At 39.4% G+C, this 20,713-nt stretch overlaps 1 protein-coding gene across 1 annotated transcript in view; it reads right to left on the reverse strand.

The window, feature by feature from the left end:
* The window catches only part of FSIP1 (fibrous sheath interacting protein 1), a 194,369-nt gene extending 174,013 nt beyond the window's left edge, over positions 1 to 20,356 (reverse strand). Inside the window, exons 1-5 of the mRNA XM_001092473.5 lie at positions 20,154 to 20,356; positions 13,541 to 13,673; positions 7,613 to 7,796; positions 2,716 to 2,870; positions 867 to 960 (exon numbers count right to left, since the gene is read on the reverse strand). Of these exons, the coding sequence (XP_001092473.3) occupies positions 867 to 960; positions 2,716 to 2,870; positions 7,613 to 7,796; positions 13,541 to 13,666 (559 nt within the window). The 5' untranslated portion in view covers positions 13,667 to 13,673; positions 20,154 to 20,356. The remainder of the gene's footprint in view (positions 1 to 866; positions 961 to 2,715; positions 2,871 to 7,612; positions 7,797 to 13,540; positions 13,674 to 20,153) is intronic.
* Positions 20,357 to 20,713: the final 357 nt, after the last annotated feature.

Below are 20,713 nucleotides of genomic sequence, written 5' to 3' on the forward strand. Positions count from 1 at the left end.
AAAATACCATATACATATATAATTTGATCCTATTTTTCTTCTCAAAATATATATATGGATATTTGCATTAAACACATCTCAAAAGGTAAACAGTAAACTAAAATATTAATAGTGGTTATCTCTACAAGTTGAGAATTTAGCTGATAGCAATATTTTTGTTTAACCAATATTTTCTTATGTAGATTACACATGTGTTACTTCTGTAACAAAACAGAAGATGCAAAAAGTAAATGATCGATGAATTTAATATAGGCCAGACTAGTATTTTTTGATGTTTCAACTAGGATATATAAAAATACAAAATGTTTCTAATCCCTAAAATTTTCACCATCATATAAATGGGTTAAAGGTTACATGACTCCATAATATTTCTGTTTTCAAACAAGAAGATTCACAAATATACATAGAAACAAATGAGAAAGGTAGAAATAAATGTGTAGAATTGGTTCATCTCAAATAAACAGGACTGTGAGAGACCAGGAAATAGGAAAAATTAGTCATAGATTTTAACAAAAGGCGTTCCACAGGCTCCTAAGCAGTTAGGGAATTGTATGCAGAAAGTGGGATCTAGAGACACCTAAAAGAGACAGGAAGTAAAGGCAATGACATACTTCTGTCTGTTTCCCAGTTTGTCCCTGCCCTGTCTCCCTTACTGTCAAGCAGACACAAACACTTAAAGACACCGAAACATACCTAAGCTTGGAGTAGTTTCATATAATCCTACCTAATGTGATCAATTATTTCCCTAAAGAACAGTCAAACTCACAAAGAACAGGACAGAAAAACTGGATTGGGAATTTTACTTTAATCCAAACATTCTATGACTCAGATAAAAACAAAGCTGAATGACATCTCCATCTACTCACCAACAGTTTCTTCAGACGCAGCAGTCAGAGATAAAAATTTTTTTGTATTTTCCATCTCCTCTTTACTTTGCCAAGCTTCACTATATTTTGCAGACTAATGAAAGAAAAATTTAAATTTAAACATGGGAAAAGAAGGCAACTATAATCATTGATTTTTTTAATTCCAACACAGCTCCCAGTCACATACATACAAACGAGAAGTCTCAGGCTTTTTTTCTTTTTTTTTTTTTTTTGAGGAAATCTGTAAATGTTCTCTGTTCTCACAAAATTCTGTCAACCGGTATTCCCAGATAGAGTCAGAGTATACACCTATCATTATATGATAATTACCTTGCTTAAAGTATCATAAGTTTCTGCTTGATATTTTTATAATTAGTGAGTAACCTAAAGATACACCATCAAATTAAAAAATTTCAGACATTTCAAGATTGTTACTCTATTTTATTATGTTTCCATTTATAATTCTTGCTTCAAAGGAAATAAAAACTTGCTTTAAGATTCAATAGGAAAAAGTGATAGGCTAACTTTTTCTGCTAAAATTTCCAGAAACGATTTATCTAGTTTAAAGCATTGCATTGTGAATGTTTCTTTCTTTCAATCCCAATGGACTTCCTGGGAACCTCATAAAAATGTATCTTTAACTACTACATTTTTAATTCATATTATTGTCTAGGAAACTTTCCCAGAAGTCAGTCAACTGTTCAAGGAGGGCTTTTCAAAAACAACCAATCTCTTATTACACACGGTTCCTTACCTTAAAGGCGCTTTGCTTTGAGGGTCAAAATTCAAGTATGAGTCAGTGGCTATACACCAAGTCAATGCCAACATCAAGTCAACTTCAAGCCCTCAATATTATAGAGAATAAGAGGTCCAAGAAGGCCAAGGAAAGTTATGGAGCACCAGGAATTTGTTGAGATAGGAGCAAATGTAGTCCTGGACTTCAAGCACTTTACAGCTTCCCAAAGATCTTGACCAGCACAGGAAACAGTCAACTCCCCAAAACTTGTTTGTCACAAAGGTTTACCCAAATAATGAAGCTAACCAGAGGGTTAAACTGTGTCTATTTATCTCCAAACTATAAGGCTGCTGAAGAGAAAGCAGACATACGTACTTGATGAAAGCAGCTATTACACCTCTTCCTATTCCAGAGACGGAGGGGCCCAGCACTTTACCAGCCTGCTGCTGGTAAGAGACCTGGTACCCTGGGCCTGTCCCTGGGGAGATGAACACGCCAGTGCAGTGCTTGAAATCTGAATGCCACAGACCAAGTTTTCTTCTCAGGTTCCAGAAAAATATCACCCCTATAACTCCTTCATACACACACATATACATATCACTGCCACCACCTCCACAAAATAAAGCAATAAAGGCAGGCCACAGTAACACCATGGTCCATGATTTTCTTACTCAACTTATAGAGGAAATTCTTTTTTTCTATATGTACATATAGAAAATATATATTATATATGTACATAAAAATATATATATATTTTTATATATATATATATATATATTTTTTTTAGTGCCTCGCTCTGTCAGCCAGGCTGGAGTGCAGTGACATGATCATAGCTCACTGCACAGCCTTGAACTCTTGGGCTCAAGCAATCCTCCCACCTCAGCCTCCCGAGTAGCCAGGGCGACAAGCACGCACTACCATGCCTGGCTAATTTTTTAATTTTTTTGTACACATGGGGTCTCTTTATGTTGTTCAGGCTGGTCTCAAACTCCCAGCCTCAAGCGATCCTCCTGCCTCGGCCTCCCTAAGTGCTGAGATTACAGGCATGAGCCGCCATGCCCAGCCAGGAGAATTTGTTTCTTACATGTCAGCATAAGGTTAGAGAATTCTTACCTTAATTTCTTCCCACAGCTTTATTCTCATTTCTAGACCTTGCTTCTTAATTTCTTTTTCTCTGCGTTGTGTCTTTGCCAATATTTTATCAAGTTTTTTCATCTTCTGAATAGCATCTTGAAGTTGAGAATCTAATTCTTCTAATTTGTGTTCATCTATATTGTGTGGAAAGTAAAAATAGGTCTGAAGTATAGTAAAATTATAAAGTTTTGTTTCGTTCTTACAATTTGTTCTTTCATTCAACAAATATTTATGGCTTATAGTAATAACTACTATACTGGTACCATGTATCTCGATTTACAAGGTGCTTTTACATGTATTTGTTTATATAATTACCTAACAACCCTATGAAATAGACAGTTATCTCTATTTTACAGTTGAGATAACTGGGTCCTTTCAAATAGGTAACATATTATAGCACTGGACTCAGAAGTGATTCTCATGATTTTAAATCCCAAATTCTTTCTCCTTCATTCTGTTACACTTTCTATGTTCATGACTAAGAAACAGAAAATAAAGAATAAGACAAGAATCCTGTCCTAAAGCTGCTTCAGTCTAACTGAAAGAGAAGGCGTGTACACAAATGGCTACAGTAAAAAGCCGTATGTCTTCAGTGACACAAAGTGGTTGCAACACATAGAAAGAAGAAAAACTCAAACAAGTACTCCATGTAGCTTGTATCTTTTTTCTGTGCTGCTTCCTTCATTCTAATTTCTTGAAGTACCTAAAAAGGTTCTTGAATTGTAGATAATTAGATAATCCATAGTAACTTATTTGAAATTAAGGACACTTTAGAACTTCTGTCATTAACTTATGATTAATGATAATAATAACTAACATTTATAGAGTTACCTGATAGGCACAGTTTTAAGTGCTTTATTTTTAAGCATTATATCATTTAATGCTCATATTAACCCTCTGAGGTGGTATAATCACTGTTCTCATTTTACAAATTAGTAAACTGAAGCTATTTTGTAACTGAGTTACACGTATGTCCAAGGTCATATAACAGGTAAATGCCAGTCAGATTCCACCCAAATCTGTCTGACTGCAGAGCCAAAGCTCTTAGCCTCTTAGCCACAGATGATATTCTCTCTTTTTAAATCTGATGAAAGCTGATAATCCAGCAATGAATGAGCATGAATGCTCAAACAGTAAGTCTCAGCCACCCCAGGATAGATCATTAGAAGTCGCATATTGTGCTAAGTAAGGCCAAATTTATCAACTTTTGAAAACCCAAAGAGTTCAGTGATGTTTCCCTATAATGGACATCACTTCTTCTTTTTTTTTTTTTTTTTTTTTTTGAGAGACAGGATCTCATTCTGTCAGGCTGAAGTGTGGTGGCATGATCATAGCTCACTGCAACCTTGAACTCCTGGGCTCAAGCAATCCTCCCACATCAGCTTCTGAATAGCCAGAGCCAAGACTACAGGTGCATGCCAACATACTTGGCTAATTTAAAAAAAAAAAAAAAAAAAAAAATTTGTAGAGATGGGGGTCTCACTATGCTGCCCAGGCTGGTTTCAAACTCCTGGGCTTAAGTGATACTCCTGCCTGGGCCTCCCAAATGCTGGGATTACAGGTACGAGCTACTGCTCTTAACTTCCTAATTTCCTTCTAAAGGAAAAAAAGAAAGAGGAAAGCAACTTATTCAAAAAGAATACTGATACTATTAAGAAGGAGGTTCCTGGAATCTTATTGCTTATGTACTTCAAAAGCAACACCTTCTAGTTCTCATTCCCAACTGCCAATCCTAGCGTTCTCAGGCTCTGTCAACATAGGTAGTCTATATAGCAGGCATTTTGAAGTAACCCATTCAGTACTAAAACCATATAAACAAATCCAATGTAAACTGTGTCAACAGCTAACCTCAATTATAATATCTTAGATACGGGAAGGGGACAGGGAAGTGCTGGGTAGAAAAAGGTAGGGTCCCTGGTGAGGGCTCTACCCTTGGGCCTGTACCCACGGACCTAAATGAGAACAGGCACTCCTATTTTCACGCCCAAATATTGCATTTTCCAAGACCACTCTGGCCCACCATGCCCCCATCCTGTGCCCCTATAAACCCGAGACCTTTAGCATACACGACACAAGTGGCTGAGGAATAGAGGAACACACCAGCAGACACCAGCAAACCAGTGACTGCAGAACGATGCAGATGCCAAGGGGAGTTCAGTCAGAGGCAGCTGGAGGAGAGTTCAACCACCGGGCAGCCCAACTCCAGGGGAAGACCACCTTCCCATTCCATCCCTCTTCCGGCTCCCCATCCATCTCACTGACAGCTACCTCTACCACTCAACAAAACATTGCACTCATCCTCCAAGCCAACATGTGATTCCATTTTTCCAGTACACCAGAGCAAGAACCCAGGATACAGAAAGTCCTCTGCCCCTGTGATAAGGCAGAGGGTCTAACTGAACTGATTAACACAAGCCGCCGGCAGACAGCAAAGCTGAAAAAGCACACTGTAACACTCCCACTTGGGCTTTGCGAGTTGTAAACATTCACCCTTAGACGCTGCTGTGGGGTCAGAGCCCAAAAGCACTCCCCAAGGCCTCTGCAGCCCCCTCTAGGCGTTTGAGCAGCAAGGCACTGAAGAAGTGAGCCGCACCCCTGTCACACATCCTGCAAGGGGGATAAGGGAACTCTCCCATTTCACTTTGTTTCCTGAAAACCATAATCCTGAGTCACCTGACCTAACAGTGAGAGCTGATCTCATCCCAAACATACTCTAAATCACAACTCTCAAACTTTTTCTCAGCTCCCCTTTACAGCCTTAAAAATTATTGAGAACCCAGCTGGGCACAGTGGCTCAAGCCTGTAATCCCAGCACTTTGGGGGCCAAGGCGGGCGGATCACGAGGTCAGGAGATCAGACCATGCTGGCTAACACAGTGAAACCCCATCTCTACTAAAAATACAAAAAAATTAGCCAAGCGTGGTGGCAGGCACCTGTAGTCCCAGCTACTTGGGAGACTGAGGCAGGAGAATGGCATGAACCCAGGAGGCAGAGCTTGCAGTGAGCTGAGATCACACCACTGCACTCTAGCCTGGGTGAAAGAGTGAGATTCCATCTCAAAAAAAAAAAAAAAAAAAAAAATTATTGAGAACCTATAGTAACTTTTCTTATGTGGGTTGTAGCTATTGATAATGAACATATTAGAAATCAACACTGAAAAGTATTGTAAATATTTACTTATTAATTCACTTTCAAAAATTAAAAAAACATGCTATTACTAATTATGTTAACATAAGTATCACATTTTATGACAAATAACTATATTGTCAAAAAATTAGTGAGAAGAGTGGTATTGTTCAAATTTGCAATATCTGGATGAAGGGAAGACAGCTGGATTCCCATATTCTCATAGGAAGACAGTCATCCTATTGTAATCTGTTGTTTTGGCTAAAGTATATGCAGAAAATTTGGCCTCACACAGATATATGGTTAAAAAAGGAAGAAGAAACTTAATAGCCTAGTCAGATAATTGGATAGTCTTCTTTGATACTACACCAAAACTTAACAGGGGTGGTTTCTTACAGGTTAACTGTTAAGTGAAATCTGTAATCAAATCAGTGAGCTTTACGTATTTGTTCCATTAAAATCCATGGATCTATATTTCATGTTGAATGGATCTTTTATCCTACATTGATCATTTGGAAAACAGTGGTTAACTAAATTATGCAGACCTTCAACCTGTTAATACATTTCATTACACAAAGGCATCAGTTAATATTGCCACCAGTTTTTATAAGAAAAGTCTTAAGTATTGGAAAGCTATCAACCTCACAGTGACATATGCAGTTTTCCAAAACTGTAATTTTCACTCGAAAGCTCAAATTTTACCATTGGCAACAAATACTGTCAGTAGTTATCCTCGAAGTAACATGTTTATTTTCTTAAAAAGAAGTCTACCAAATACCCATCTGAATGATAATTGTCAGTCACTCTTTCAAGTAAAAATGGTGTTCCATTACAAAAGTGGCCAGTTCAGCTCTCAACTCCAACCATCACAAAAGTACTTTTCTTCAACACAACCTTCAAACTTTGACATACAGCATAATTGCTTTATGTATACTTCCCATTTTGCCCCACAGGATGTTAAGAAGATGCATATTTAAGGGTAAAAATTTCATAAAATTGAAAGTTTTTACTGATCCACAGCCGGTGACACTGGCTATTTCTTTTTCCTGTCAGTGCCTGGTTGCAAAGAATACAATGACTACTAGTGCATTTTGGTGCCATTGTCTAGATTCATGATAAAGCACCAGGAATTTTGCTCACCATTCCTTTTATACCATCAGTACAAATGTCAGTATGGTGAACACAAAGGCAAACAGCATCTCAGTATTACTATGAAAACAGCTTTCACCTTGCAGAGCCCCTGCAAGGGTCTCAGGGACACCATCTCCCACCATATCCCCATGGCTCTGCAGACCACTTTTTGAGAAACACTATTCTAATTCAATCTGACTAGAATTAATTTATCACTATAAAAAACGTCATTTTTTAAAAATCCAAATGTTATTGGGTGGGACTATCCCCACAAATTATAGCATATATTTTATTGTACAATTTTAGTCATCAAAAAATCAATAAATTGCATCATAAAATGCAGAAATACTCCCTACTTGATTAATGTATAATGACCACAATATTTTGTTAAATAACATATTTTGTTATATTTCTAATATAGGTATATTTAAGGGCTCTTAATATTCTTATAAATAAAAAGTGGTGATTACTTGCTCACAAATAGTGTATGTCTTTTTCGGTTTATTATTTCTACTCAGTTGATAAAAACACAGGTAATACTAACACCTTCAATATGACATTTGTAATTATCATTAACATTTGTAATTATCATTAGCCAATCACCTAGTGATTATCCTACCTGAACACTCAGGGATTATCTGACGTTGAACCAAATCCAGATCTTCATCTGACCCCTCTTCAGCCAATTTTATTTTCTCAGAGCAGCTTTCACGCTTATCATCATTACTAGTTCTTCTGTTCTCTGTATTACTGCTTTCGGAGTGGTCCTCTTTACCAGAGTTCAAGTTGCTTGCAGTATCAACCTAAAAATAATTTCCAAAAAACAGTTTCTGAAACTACTGTATTTTTTAAAACTTTACATTTCTAGAAAGTTTTGACACTAATGGAAGCAGATGGAGAATGTACATAAATGCAATACACTAGCATTAAAGCATTCTAGAAATATAACACTCTAATTAAACATAATTTACAATTCCATGTAATAACATTTGCACCATTCTCCAGCAATCCTTAGCAATAATGGAGAAGAGTCTACATCAGTCCTGAAGGGAACTGCTACCTGCCGGGCTCTGGGATAAGGCACACCGGGCCTGCTCCTTGAGCTTACACTGGGATGGGCAGTTAAAGGTCTAATACGACAGCCACTTACCACATGTGGCTACAGAACGGTTGAAAAGTGGTTAGTCTCAGTTGAGATGTGCTTTCTAGTGACAGTCTCCTAATCAGAACCCTGTGCTTTGGTCATTTATTTATTTCTATGATATTCACAGTTTTTCTATTTCATTTTAGTATCCCTTTACATTTTAGCAAAGTTCATTTTGAAAACACCACTTGACACAGTTGTGTTTTCCTAAGAGAACAGAAAAGGACCTCTGTGGCCGGGTGAGGGAAAAGCAGGCATCAGAGACCCTGGGGTTGGTAAACTGTGATGAAAATCACTTCAGAAGTTAACACAGCCCCAGGGAGAGAGACAAGGCCTCCGAGAGAGAATCAGCCCCTTCTCAAAGGAGTACCTTTCCCTTCTCAACAGACAGAATGTCTCCTCCAGCCCATCTGCTCTAAGCCCTCGGTAGGTTTTGTGTTCTCTCTGCACCACATGCTCAACCATCCACCACAATCTGCAGTCCCCTCGTGAATCCCCAGGTTGGAAGACGGGCAGTGCTGAGAATGAAACTGCCAGGAATGCAGGCCTGCATGGGTATGTCCCTGCCTCAGCCAGGACATAAACCCAGCAGAACTGAGCTGACTTGGTGGTAATAATCACAGCCATCATTTATGGAAGAATTACTATCAGCCATGGCCTGCCTCATTCACTCCTCACAATGACCCTATGGTGTAGGTTTCACCACCATGAATTAACAGAGCAGAAAACAGACCTAGCCGAAAATGAAACTAGTGAAGGCCCCATTTATAAATAAGCAAAATAGTGTTTACTTTATGTAATCTGGGAGGTGGTTAAACAGGGTTCCCTAATCAAAAACATATTTCTGCCAAAAGCAGAAAAAGCCTGGAATTCCACAATATCCAGTTAATCCTTAAGGCCTTCTGTCCTGTGAAAATGCTAACATTTCTGGGAGAAGCTGCACAAGTTCTGTCCATCATTTATGTTGGTATAAATGAACTTAGCAGACGTTCCTCTGAGGCTGGGTTTCACATGGGGGAATAAAGAATACACAAAAGGGAACTAGATGGATAGTATACTTCAGGGTACCCCAAGACCTTTCACACCCATCATCTCATATGATCCTAACTCAGAAAGAGCAGAAGGTAATGAGGCACAAAGGTGAAGCTGGAGAACTAAGCAAATTTCACAAATATTCCCATAGTTTCCCACCCTACTAGCTACCAACTGTCTTCCCCAACCCATTGCCCACTGGCCTCTCTATTCCTAACCCCCTTGCTCTTCTGTCCTGTGGTCTATATGTATGATTTTTCTCTCTTCCTCATTCTTAACACCACATCCCACCTCTATATATATGTGTGTGTGTGTGTGTGTGTATATATATATATATATATATATCTTTTGGACAGGGTCTCACTCTGTTGCCAAGGCTGGAGTGCAGTGGCGTGATCACGGCTCACTGCAGCCTCAACCTCCTGGGCTCAAGCAATCCTCCCACCTCAGCCTCCCCAACTAGCTGGGACCACAGGTGCATGCCACCACACCCAGCTAATTTTTGTATTTTTTAATAGAAACGGGGTTTCACCACATTGCCTAGGCTGGTCTCAAACTCCTGGGCTCAAGCAATCCACCCTCCTTGGCCTCCCAAAGTGCTGAGATTACAGGCGTGAGCCACCGTGCCCAATCTATTTTTATTCTTTGAGATGGAGTCTCGCTCTGTTGACCAGGCTGGAGTGCAGTGTTGTGATCTCAGCTCACTGCAGCCTCCGCCTCCCGGATTCAAGCAATTCTCCTGCCTCAGCCTCCCAAGTAGCTGGGATTACAGGCGCCCACCACCACACCCGGCTAATTTTTGTATTTTTAGTAGAGACGGGGCTTCACCATGTTGGCCAGGCTGGTCTCGAACTCCTGGGCTCAAGGAATCCTCCCACCTCGGCCTCCCACAGTGCTAGGGTTACAGACGTGAGCCACCGCGCCCAGCCCCACCTCCATTTTTCATGGCTCCACGTCCCCTACTCCATACCTTTACCTTAATCACAGGAAACACAAATGCCTCATGAAACCCCTTCCTAATATTTAGATTCCTACTTAAAACCCATGGGATTTTCACACAAAGTACAACCACTGGCTCTTTAAAAAAAAAATTCATAAGCAACAACAAGCCAAAATTTTTAGAATGAGAAATATATTATCACTAAACACATGTCACTAAAACACTAATATTTTAAGCTCATTTTCTGCTGTGAAAAAAAATATTCAGTAAGAATTTAATAAAAGACAAATCTGAGCAATAAAACTAACCAGCACACCAAGATTTATTATTCAAACAATATGTAAGGTTTTCTAGACGTTGAATGATTTGCAATCAGCAGTCAGCATACAATATATTTGTAGCTTTCTTCCCCAATCTAAGGTGAACCTTGCTGATTTTCTATGAACTTGATTAACACAAATCACAACTTTGAAAACTCTGCTTTCAATATAATTGTCAAAGTTCAGACTGGCTAATAAATATTCTAGAGTTTAACCTGTAGCTTAGCAGGTTGAAATAAAATCTGAGTTTACGTGATCACTGATATTCTGGTTTTAATAAGTCTTGAATGAAGTAATATTAATCTGTGTATTAAAACATGTATAAGTATTAATATCATGAAGTTGCTACTTAAAAAAAATTGTCACCCAGAAATAAATAAGCAGGAATACTAATTCTATGCTATTCTAAAATTTGCAATCTGGACAACATAGTGAGACCCCGTCTCTACTTAAAATTTTTTAAAAAAGAAATTAGCCACGTGTATTAACATGCATGAATATCAAATGTATTATGTATGCTAGGATATAAAAGCCAGTGTGAAAAGCTACACACGTATGATTCCATTTATACAACCTTCTGGAAAAGGAAAAAAAAAAGGGACAGAGAATAGGTCAGTAATGTTAAGGGATTAAGAGTGACATTGGATTATTTACAAAGTAAAAGAATGAAAAAATGTTTTGAGGGATGATGGAACAAACTGTTCTATATCTTGATTGTAATGGTAGTTATATCACTCAATCTGTTTGCCAAAACTGTACACCAAAAAGTGAATTTTATTGTATGTGAATTTTTTAACCAATAACTAAAAGTTAATAGATCAATTGAGATACAATATTAATACATCAGAAGATTTAATATCACAAAGTTAGAAATTCTCCCCAAATTAATCTGTAAAGTGAAAGCAATTTCAATCAAAACCCCAACCGGATTTTTCAGAACTTAAAAAACTGATCTAAAGTACATACAGGCCAGGCGCGGTGGCTCACGCCTATAATCTCAGCACTCTGGGAGGCTGAGGCATGTGGATCGCCTGAGGTCAGGAGTTCAAGACTAGCCTGGCCAACATGGTGAAATCCCATATCTACCAAAAATAGAAAAATTAAGTGGGTCTATTGGTTTGTGCCTGTAGCCCCAGCTATTCAGGAGGCCGAGACAGGAAAATCACTTGAACCCAGGAGGCAGAGGTTGCAGTGAGCCTAGATCACACCATTGTATTCCGGCCTGGGCAAAATAGTGAGACTCAAAAAAAAAAAAAAATACATATAAAAGAGCAAAAAGCCAAGGATAGTTAAGACAGTCCTGAAAAAAAAATAATATGGAAAAGCCACTATCAGATATCAGTAATTATTACAAAGCTGTAATAGTTAACACACCATATAGTAGTGATGCAGGACTAGATGAAACAAAACTGCATTTTGTACAAAGTCACTTACAGCTAGGGTTCTGGACATATGTTAGGATAATCTGATTAGATGAACCTGCACAATATTTAGAAAGCACATGTGAGGTAGAAGCATCTTCCTAAGTTTCTGATAGGAAGCTGGCAGAAAAATATCAAAGGCAGCCATCTCTGCATGTCTAGTCACCAGCTTTGTGGTTCTGAGGGACTTGGGGCGGTAGCGGAAGCAGCAGCAGCAACTTTCTGATCTCTGGATTACAGCTCTGGTGGCGTGACCTAAGAACCCATAATCCAGGGGAAGCCCCCTCCCTGAACTCCCTTTCTTGCTGGTCGTCTGTTGACTTTGAGGTCTTCTGTTGATTTCGAGGAATTAAACTCTTCTTTGCAGTGGGGGAGGTGGAGGGAGAACACAGTCTCACTTTGTCACCTAGGCTGCAGTGCAGTGGCACAATCGTAGCTCACTGCAGCCTTCAACTCCTGAAATCAAGCTATCCTCTTGCCTCAGCCTCCCGAGTAGCTGGGACTACAGGCATGTGCCACCATGTCCTGCTAATTTTTTTAATTTTTTGTAGAGTTAGGGTCTCGTAATGTTGCCCAGGCTTTAACTCTTATATTCAATCCCTTTCTGCTTGAAATACCTAGAGTGCTACCCCTGAACCACATCATGACAGACAAAACTCTAAGAGTTCCATAATGGAGAAGCTAGTCTACAGATTAAAAAAAGAGTATGAATTCATTAACTTGCAAAAATTTTTTTCATTATAATGTTCAAATTATTCATTTCCTAACACCTTAAAAGAAATAAATGAGAAAACTAATGCTTTAAATAAAAAAAATCAAGTCTAGATATTTTAAGGGAAAAAAAAGGGACAGCTAAAGAAAAAAAAAAAGGTCACAGCCAGATAATACCTAATAGGGTTTGGCTCTGTGTCCCCACCCAAATCTCATGTCGAATTGTAATTCCCAGTGTTGGAGGAGGGGCCTGGTGGTAGGTGACTGAATCATTGCTGTTATTGTGATAGCGTTCTCACGAAATTTGGTTGTTTGAAAGTGTAGCACCTCCTCCTTCACTTTCTCTCTCTCCTCTGCTCCAGCCATGTAGGATGTGCCTGCTTCCCCTTCACCTTCTGCCATGATTGTAAGTTTCCTGAGGCCTCCCCAGCCATGCTTCCTGTACAGCCTGTGGAACCATGCAAACCTCCTTTCTTTATAAACTACTCCGTCTCAGGTAGTTATTTTACAGCAATGTGAGAAAGGACTAATACAATATACCTACCAAATATACATCACATGACCTTTACTAAACCATTTTTTTAAAATACTGAACCTTTTTAAGTAAGTGTTTTTAGTCAAAGTCAATGGTGGCATATTAGATGTTAGAATACAAAACTTCCTTATAAAGAAAAAAAGAGTCAATGCACAAGTTTTAACAAAGTACAATGTAGAGAAATAAACTACACTCCAAAAAAAGAAAGGAAAAACAGGAAAGCGGGAGGGAGGGGAGGAGCAGAGGGAGGAGAGAGAGAGAGGGAAGGAATGGAGTAGAGTTTTTCTCATATTAATCTAGATTAAACCCAAGAAATCTGCAAGTGCTCCCCGAACACACTGTCTAAGGAGAAAATTTAAAATGGGATGTTAAAACCACCTTAGTTTCATCAATTGCTGAGAAGTTGGGGGAAGGAGTTTAAATCTTTTCTAAACAGTAAATTACCTTGCAGGATGCTGGTTCTGTTGAGAGCACCTCCAAAGACGCATTTGAACTTCTGCTCCCAGGGCGTATTCTTGAATTTGAAGCTGGTTTTGAAATTCCATCTAGGTTTCCCTTTATAATATCCATTGAAATCCTGGGACAACAAATAAAATATTTAATACCAAGCGACTTGGATATTTAAATCTTTCATTAGTTAGTGTTAATATCCAATTACTCAGAGGCTTTGTTTTAAAGATTATGTTGCTACTGAAGTCACACTTAAGGGTTCCCCAGCTTCACCAAAAGACATCTTGTGTACACGGATTGTTAAATCTTATGCCACAGTATACATAAAATATACTGCCCAGGATGTTAGATACTGAATACGGCTAAAAGAGAATGCAGAAGTGAATGCCATCTCGGTTGCTTCCTGGGCCTCCAGGAAAAAACACTTCCTGTGTCCCTGGTCTTCCCCGAGGGAACATTCAGGGGCACCGCTGTCTCTCAAGCAAGATCCACTTCATCTTAGTGATTGCTAAGTCCCTCCTGCTACTTTATTTTTTGAAAATGAGTCTCACTCTGTCACCCAGGCTGGATGGGGACAGTGGCGTGATCTTGGCTCCCCGCAACCTCTGCCGCCCAGGTTCAAGCAATTCTCCCTTCTCCCTACCTCAGCCTCCCAAGTAGCTGGGATTATAGGAGCCCACCACCACACCCAGCTTGTGTGTGTGTGTGTGTGTGTGTGTGTGTGTGTGTGTAAGTAGAGACGGGTGACCTCATGTGATCTGCCGCCTCGGCCTCCCAAAGTCCCCTTGCTACTTTCTTTCAGTTTTGCCTTCTTTTTTTGTAGCCTTGCCCACTCTAGCTCAGCCTTCTTCCCTCTCAGCTCTGATTTCTTCTCTCCCCTGTGGTGCTGCATTTTCATGGAGTACCTAAGCACTGCTCTCATTTTATCAGCTCTCTCCTTCTAAAATCCATAATTCTATTTCTACCCTCTGAAGCAAGAGAACAAAATCTACTTCCCTCATTAGAGGACAGATTTTCATTTTCTGGCTACACATTACCAATCTATTTAACTATTTTTCATGTGATATTACCCACAGGCCTCTCACCACCCTGGCTGTTCTATATCTAGTGCTATTTCCGGAAGCAGGAAATACTAGGAGGGGTGGCATAAGCTAGAGACACAGTGAGTGATGCTGCACATTGATCCTTCCAAACCGTGTGGCCTACCAAGACCATTCCAGCTCTGTTCTGTGACACTGGGGCAACACGCATGCTGAGTCAAACGGGAAGAGAGAGAGAATTCCAGCTTTTGCCCTCTCATACTCGGCTTTGCATGTGAATGGGTGCCTTCCAACAAATCCTTTCCTAAATTCCTACCAATTATACATTCAACCATAACAGAATGAAAAAGGCAATTGCTTCTACCCAACAATGTTCTTTTCTTATCCTATGAAATGACTCATCTTTCTTTTGCTTGTTGAACAGCAGAGGCAGGGTCCAGAGAAGCTGTGGACACAGGAGAAAGCACAAATACAAACAACCTGAGGCTTCACCTAGGTACACAGAGCGATGTTATGGCTTGGCTTCCAACCATTCAATGTGCCAAAGCTTATGCTTAAGAGACCAGGAGGTCAGCTCTTCCCATCTCAGCAAATGAAAAAGGCATTGATCTCAACATTATTCAAACTCTGCAAAAGGGTTTGGGCTCACTCAGGAAAGCACTGACATTATTATTGTGGGATGATGAATCACCCTGGCCCCTCACATCACAACCAAAAAGCATAAGTCACCAAAAGGCCAAATGTCTTGTAAACGCCCTAAGCAGCCTGTCAAGGGAGACTTATTGCTGCTTGCAGAGGGAGCAATGAGATGCAAGCATGCGCAGAGCCGCATAATACATGTCAATAACGGCAGAGGCACAAGGAACAAACAATGACCTGGATCAGCTAAAGGGCTCCACAAATCTTTCATTCTGCTTTAGAAATAGGTCTGTTCTATTAGGTTCACTCCTGAAAATAATAAATTAAATAAAATGCAGTTCCTGAGGTAGGTGGGGATGCAGTAACAGACTATCTTATGAATTTGGCCATCTAGAAAAAGGTATGGATAAAGGGTATTAAAATTGGATCTTACAGATGTATTTAAGCATTTGGAAAGAAATTGTAACTGCCACATAGAAATTCCAGAAGAAAAATAAAGCCCTGTACAAGAAAAAAAGCAATCAAACAATATGTAAATAGTTATAATTATGTAAGCATTGAATGTTGACTTAACCAAATATTATGCCTTAATTATACTGAGCGTACGCAAGGAGTGCACAAAAGGAAGCGAGTAGTAACAGAAATGTAATCTGTTATCATAGGAAATCAAAGAGACTGTCCAGAAATTGATAAAGCCAAACAATAGTTAAATATAATACTTTAATGAAAGTAAAAACTAATTTTATAAGTAATAAAAAATATGAAATCTCCAACAGACTGGAAGGAACATAAATTTATAAACATAAAGATAAATTTCATAATCATAGAATTAATGACTTAGTAAGCATGACACTAAGAGCATAAATCAAAAAGGAAAATAACAGATGTGGCTACATAATAATTAATGCTCTTGAGTCTCAAACATGAAAAAGAACTCTTAAGTGAAATTAAAAGGAACCTGAGAAACTGGGGAAAATAAATGCAACATAGATGACATACAAAAGTTTAATACATTCACATATTTATAGAGCTCTTACCAATCGGTAAGAAAAAAAAATTCTAATAGAAAACTGGGTAAAGATTTTAAAATGAAATGCACATATCAAAAAAATAGAGAAAGACATATAAATTGTCGACAATCCCACTTTAAAAAGTCCAATTTCTCTAATTAAAGGAATATACACAAGGGGACCTGAAAGATGATGACACATCAAGGAAGTAAGAGTAGTGGGTTCTGGATTGGTGGGTTCCTGGATGTTCTTGTACCCTTGCTTATCTTATTTTCTGTTTTGCTATTAACTATATCTTGTATTTAGAACTAAAGAATTCATTTATTATAGAAAGATCTCTAGAATGTACTAAAAGGTATTTGAAAATAAATTAAAAATCACCCAATGTCCCACCACCCTGAGCTAAACACTATTGGTACATGTCTTTCCCATTTTTACTCTACGTGTTTTTCAACAAAATTGGACTAACGTGTTTCTCGCCACTACATAATGAGCATTTTCTTATGACATTAAAACACTTCAAAATAGAATCGTATTTACTTCACGATACTTGATTGAATAGACAGATTAGATATATGACCAGATCCTAAATTGTAACAAGTGCCAACTTTTTGTAATATTCATTTCAAATAAGATTAATTTAAAGTTTTTCATACAGGCTTGTGAGAAATGCAATCAACATAGATGAATTAAAGCCAACATGGAGACATATGGCTGCTATAATTTGGTATTTTGAGATGAATAAAAGAATCAAAAGAAAATGAATCCTCCTCTGTTGAGTCATTATGAATAGCAAGCCTTTAAAGAGTGGGACTAATTTATTTTCATTATTTTTATGTCTAAAAATTATTTATGTATTGTCAATTTTTTTCCTTTATATATTTGTGTATTGTGTAAGGAATACTTGCCCATGCAGAAAAACATCAAAATGTGAACATAAAAAATGTTTTAAGTCAAAATTCAGCTTACCCCAAGAATTAGTGTTAATAGAGACTTGCAAGTCTCACTGTTTTAGGCATATGCAAACCTTCTATCCTTTATACCCACCAACTCCTCCCCAATGCAAACACATGCAAACGGCATGGTGCTTTGCAACTTGCTTTTTCACAATTAACAATCTATTTCATATATTTTTCTATATCACCATTTATAGATATACGTCATGCTTTTAAACAACAGCATAATATCCCATACGTGTAGCACTTTTTTAATCAGTTAACTTTGGTGGTATATAGAATATTTGCTATTAAAAGCAATTCTAAAACTTGCTCAAGATGTATCACAGATCTAAAGTAAAACTTAACACTACAAAATTTTCTTTTTGTCATTGTTGTTGTTATTGTATTTGTAGTAAAGACGGGGTTTCACCATGTTGGCCAGGCTGGCCTCGAACCCCTGACCTCAAGTGATCTGCCTGCCTCAGCCTCTCAAACTGCTGGGATTATAGGGGTGAGCCACCAGGCCCGGCCAAAACCATAAAATTTCTAAAAAATACATGTGACTGTGGGTTAGGCAAAAATTTCTTACATACAACATCAAAGGCATGATTCATAAAAAAATATTGATAAATTGGAAGGCATCAAAATGTAAAACTTGTACTCTTCAAAAGATGTTAAGACAAGGAAAACAAAACCCAAAGACTAGGAGTCTTTGGGTATCTGACACATATCTGACAAAGGACGCATATCATGAATATATAAACAAGTATCAAGACTCACTAACAAGAAAACAAAGGATTTGGACACACACATCACCCAAGATGATGTATGGATGTCAAAAGAGCACATGAAGAGATGTTCATCACTATTACTTCTCAAAAAAATGAAATAAAAATGATAATGAGATACCACTACACACCTATTTAAATGACAAAAATTAATTTTTTAGAAAACTGACAATACCAAGTGCTGACAAAGTTGGAAGCAACTTTAACACTCATACTGCCAGTGACAATGCAAAATCATCACTTTTCAAAACTGCTTGGCAGTTTCTTACAGTTAAACATACACTTACCATATGACTCCACAATCTCATTCATATTTACCCAGGAAACGAAAACATATTCACACACACACACACACAAAAAAACTATACATGCATATTTATACCAGTTTCATTAATAACAGCCAACAACCAGAAAGAACCCATCCGAATGTGCCTCAAGTAGGAAATGGATAAATACACGTAGGAAATGCATAAATATACGACTGTACATCCATACAATGGACTATTGTGTCCAGAATTGGTTCCAGAATTGGTTCCTTCCGGTGGGTTCTTGGTCTCCCTGATTTCACGAATGAAGCCACGGACCCTCGCCGTGAGTGTTACAGTTCTTAAAGATGTGTGTCCCGAGTTTGTTCCTTCAGCTGTTCAGATGTGTCCAGAGTTTCTTCCTCCCGGTGGGTTCGTGGTCTCACTGGCTTCAGGAGTGAAGCTGCAGACCTCCCTGGTGACTGTTACAGCTCATAAAAGTAGTGCGGACCCAAAGAGTGAGCAGCCACAAGATTTACTGCAAAGAATGAAAGAACAAACCCCCCAGAAAGTGAAAGGGGACCCCAGCACGTTGCTGCTGCTGGTTCCGGTGGCCAGCTTTTATTCCCTTATTTGGCCCCACCCACATCCTGCTGATTGATCCATTTTACAGAGAGCTGATTGGTCCATTTTACAGAGCACTGATTAGTTCATTTTACAGAGAGCTGATTGGTCCGTTTTTACAGAGTGCTGATTGGTGTGTTTACAAACCTTTAGCTAGACATAGAGTGCTGATTGGTGCATTTTTACAGAGTGCTGATTGGTGCATTTACAATCCTTTAGCTAGACACAGAGCACTGATTGGTGTGTTTACAATCCTTTAGCTAGACAGAAAAGTTCTCCAAGTCCCCAACCAACCCAGAAGCCCAGCCGGCTTCATCTCTCACTATTAGCAACATAAAGGAACAAACAACAGATACACAGAACATGAGTGAATAGCATGATGCATGATGCTAAGCTGAAAGAAACCTGATTCAAAAGGCCACAGGGTGTTTGTTTCCATCAATATGACAGTCTGGAATGGGCAAAATTACAGGAACAAAAAACTAAGTGGTTGCCAGCAATAGGGTTAGGGGAGGGGTTAACTACAAAGAGCACTAGGGAATTTGGGGTTCATGACGAAACTTCCATATTCTGATTGTGGTGGCTGGTAATTACATAACTGTATGCATTTGTCAAAACTCATAGAACTTTAGATTAAATGGGTGAGGCTTACCATAAGTTATACCTCAATTGTAAGTTAATATCTTTGTGCCAATATTTCTTTAGCTATGGTAATACATCCATAAAATAAATTAGAATTGCTGAGTCAAAGAACAATTATGTTTCAAATTTTGGTAGTTCGCCAAATTGTACTCCAAAAAGGCTGCACCAAATTACACTACTTCCCCAACAGTGGACTGGGGCCCATCTGATTATGTCAAAGTTGTTTCATCTTCTCCAGTCTGAGAGGTGTAAAAGGTATCTGTGAATTTGGTTTACATTTCTTCACGAGAAAAGTTGAGTCTCTAATCAATTGTTTGCTGTTTGCATCTTTTTATTTTACCTGTGAAATGCCTATTTGCATCCTTTACCGTTTAGGGTCTAGTTTAAATGGCTGGTGATCAGTTATAGATCTTGGTGGGAAGATCTAGATCTCGGGAAAGTGGAAGCCTTGGTTGGTTACAGGTCCTAATGTTAGGTGATTCCTGGAGAAACAGCCTCCGCGGAGGCAGAAGCCCTTGGGGCCCCGCCCCCAATAAGCCCGCCCCCGCCCTCTCATTGGCCATGTCCGCTCTCACTGACAGTCCATCTACGAGCCAAGCGGCCCGATGCACCTCCACCCCGCCCACTCCTCGGCGCACCGCCCCGCGACCGAGCTCCGCCCTCGTCTGCGCGGCCCCTCACCTTCTCGCCGGGCCTCCTCGAGGAACTGGCCGCCGGCAGTCAGAGCGCAGACGGCCGCAGAAGCGCGCCGCCGACACTCGCCGAGCCAGCCACTTCCCCACAGAGAAGAGGGATCTCTCCCGCCACCTCAGCCTCTCTGGTGGTGGAAGAAGCCGCCAGTTCAAAGCCCTCCCGCCCGTAGCACCGCTGTTTCTCTGGCAACCAGATGCGCGACGCTTGCGGTCTCGCGATAGGGGAAAGGGCTGTACCATCCGGAAATGGGACGGGGGCCGGCTGCTGCTGGAGGTCCGCGAGCTGGGCGGCCTGGGTGTGTCCCTCCGTCTTCGCGGCCGACCGTGGGCGTGGGGAGCGATTTGTTCGTCTTTAGGTTGGATTCGGAATGGGGACGTCTGAATGCTTGTGTATCTCTGTCCCTCAGGTTGCTGTGATGCCTTACAGGTCAGCTATTCTCTCCGAGCAGTTTCCCCCTCCGCAAAATGGGAACAATAATAATTCTCTTCTCACAAGACTTGTGCAACTCAAAAAGACCATGTATGTGAAGCTCTAGTAAATTTGGGGTG

This window comes from Macaca mulatta, chromosome 7 (assembly GCF_049350105.2).
Source record: "Macaca mulatta isolate MMU2019108-1 chromosome 7, T2T-MMU8v2.0, whole genome shotgun sequence".
NCBI classification, from domain to species: domain Eukaryota; kingdom Metazoa; phylum Chordata; class Mammalia; order Primates; family Cercopithecidae; genus Macaca; species Macaca mulatta.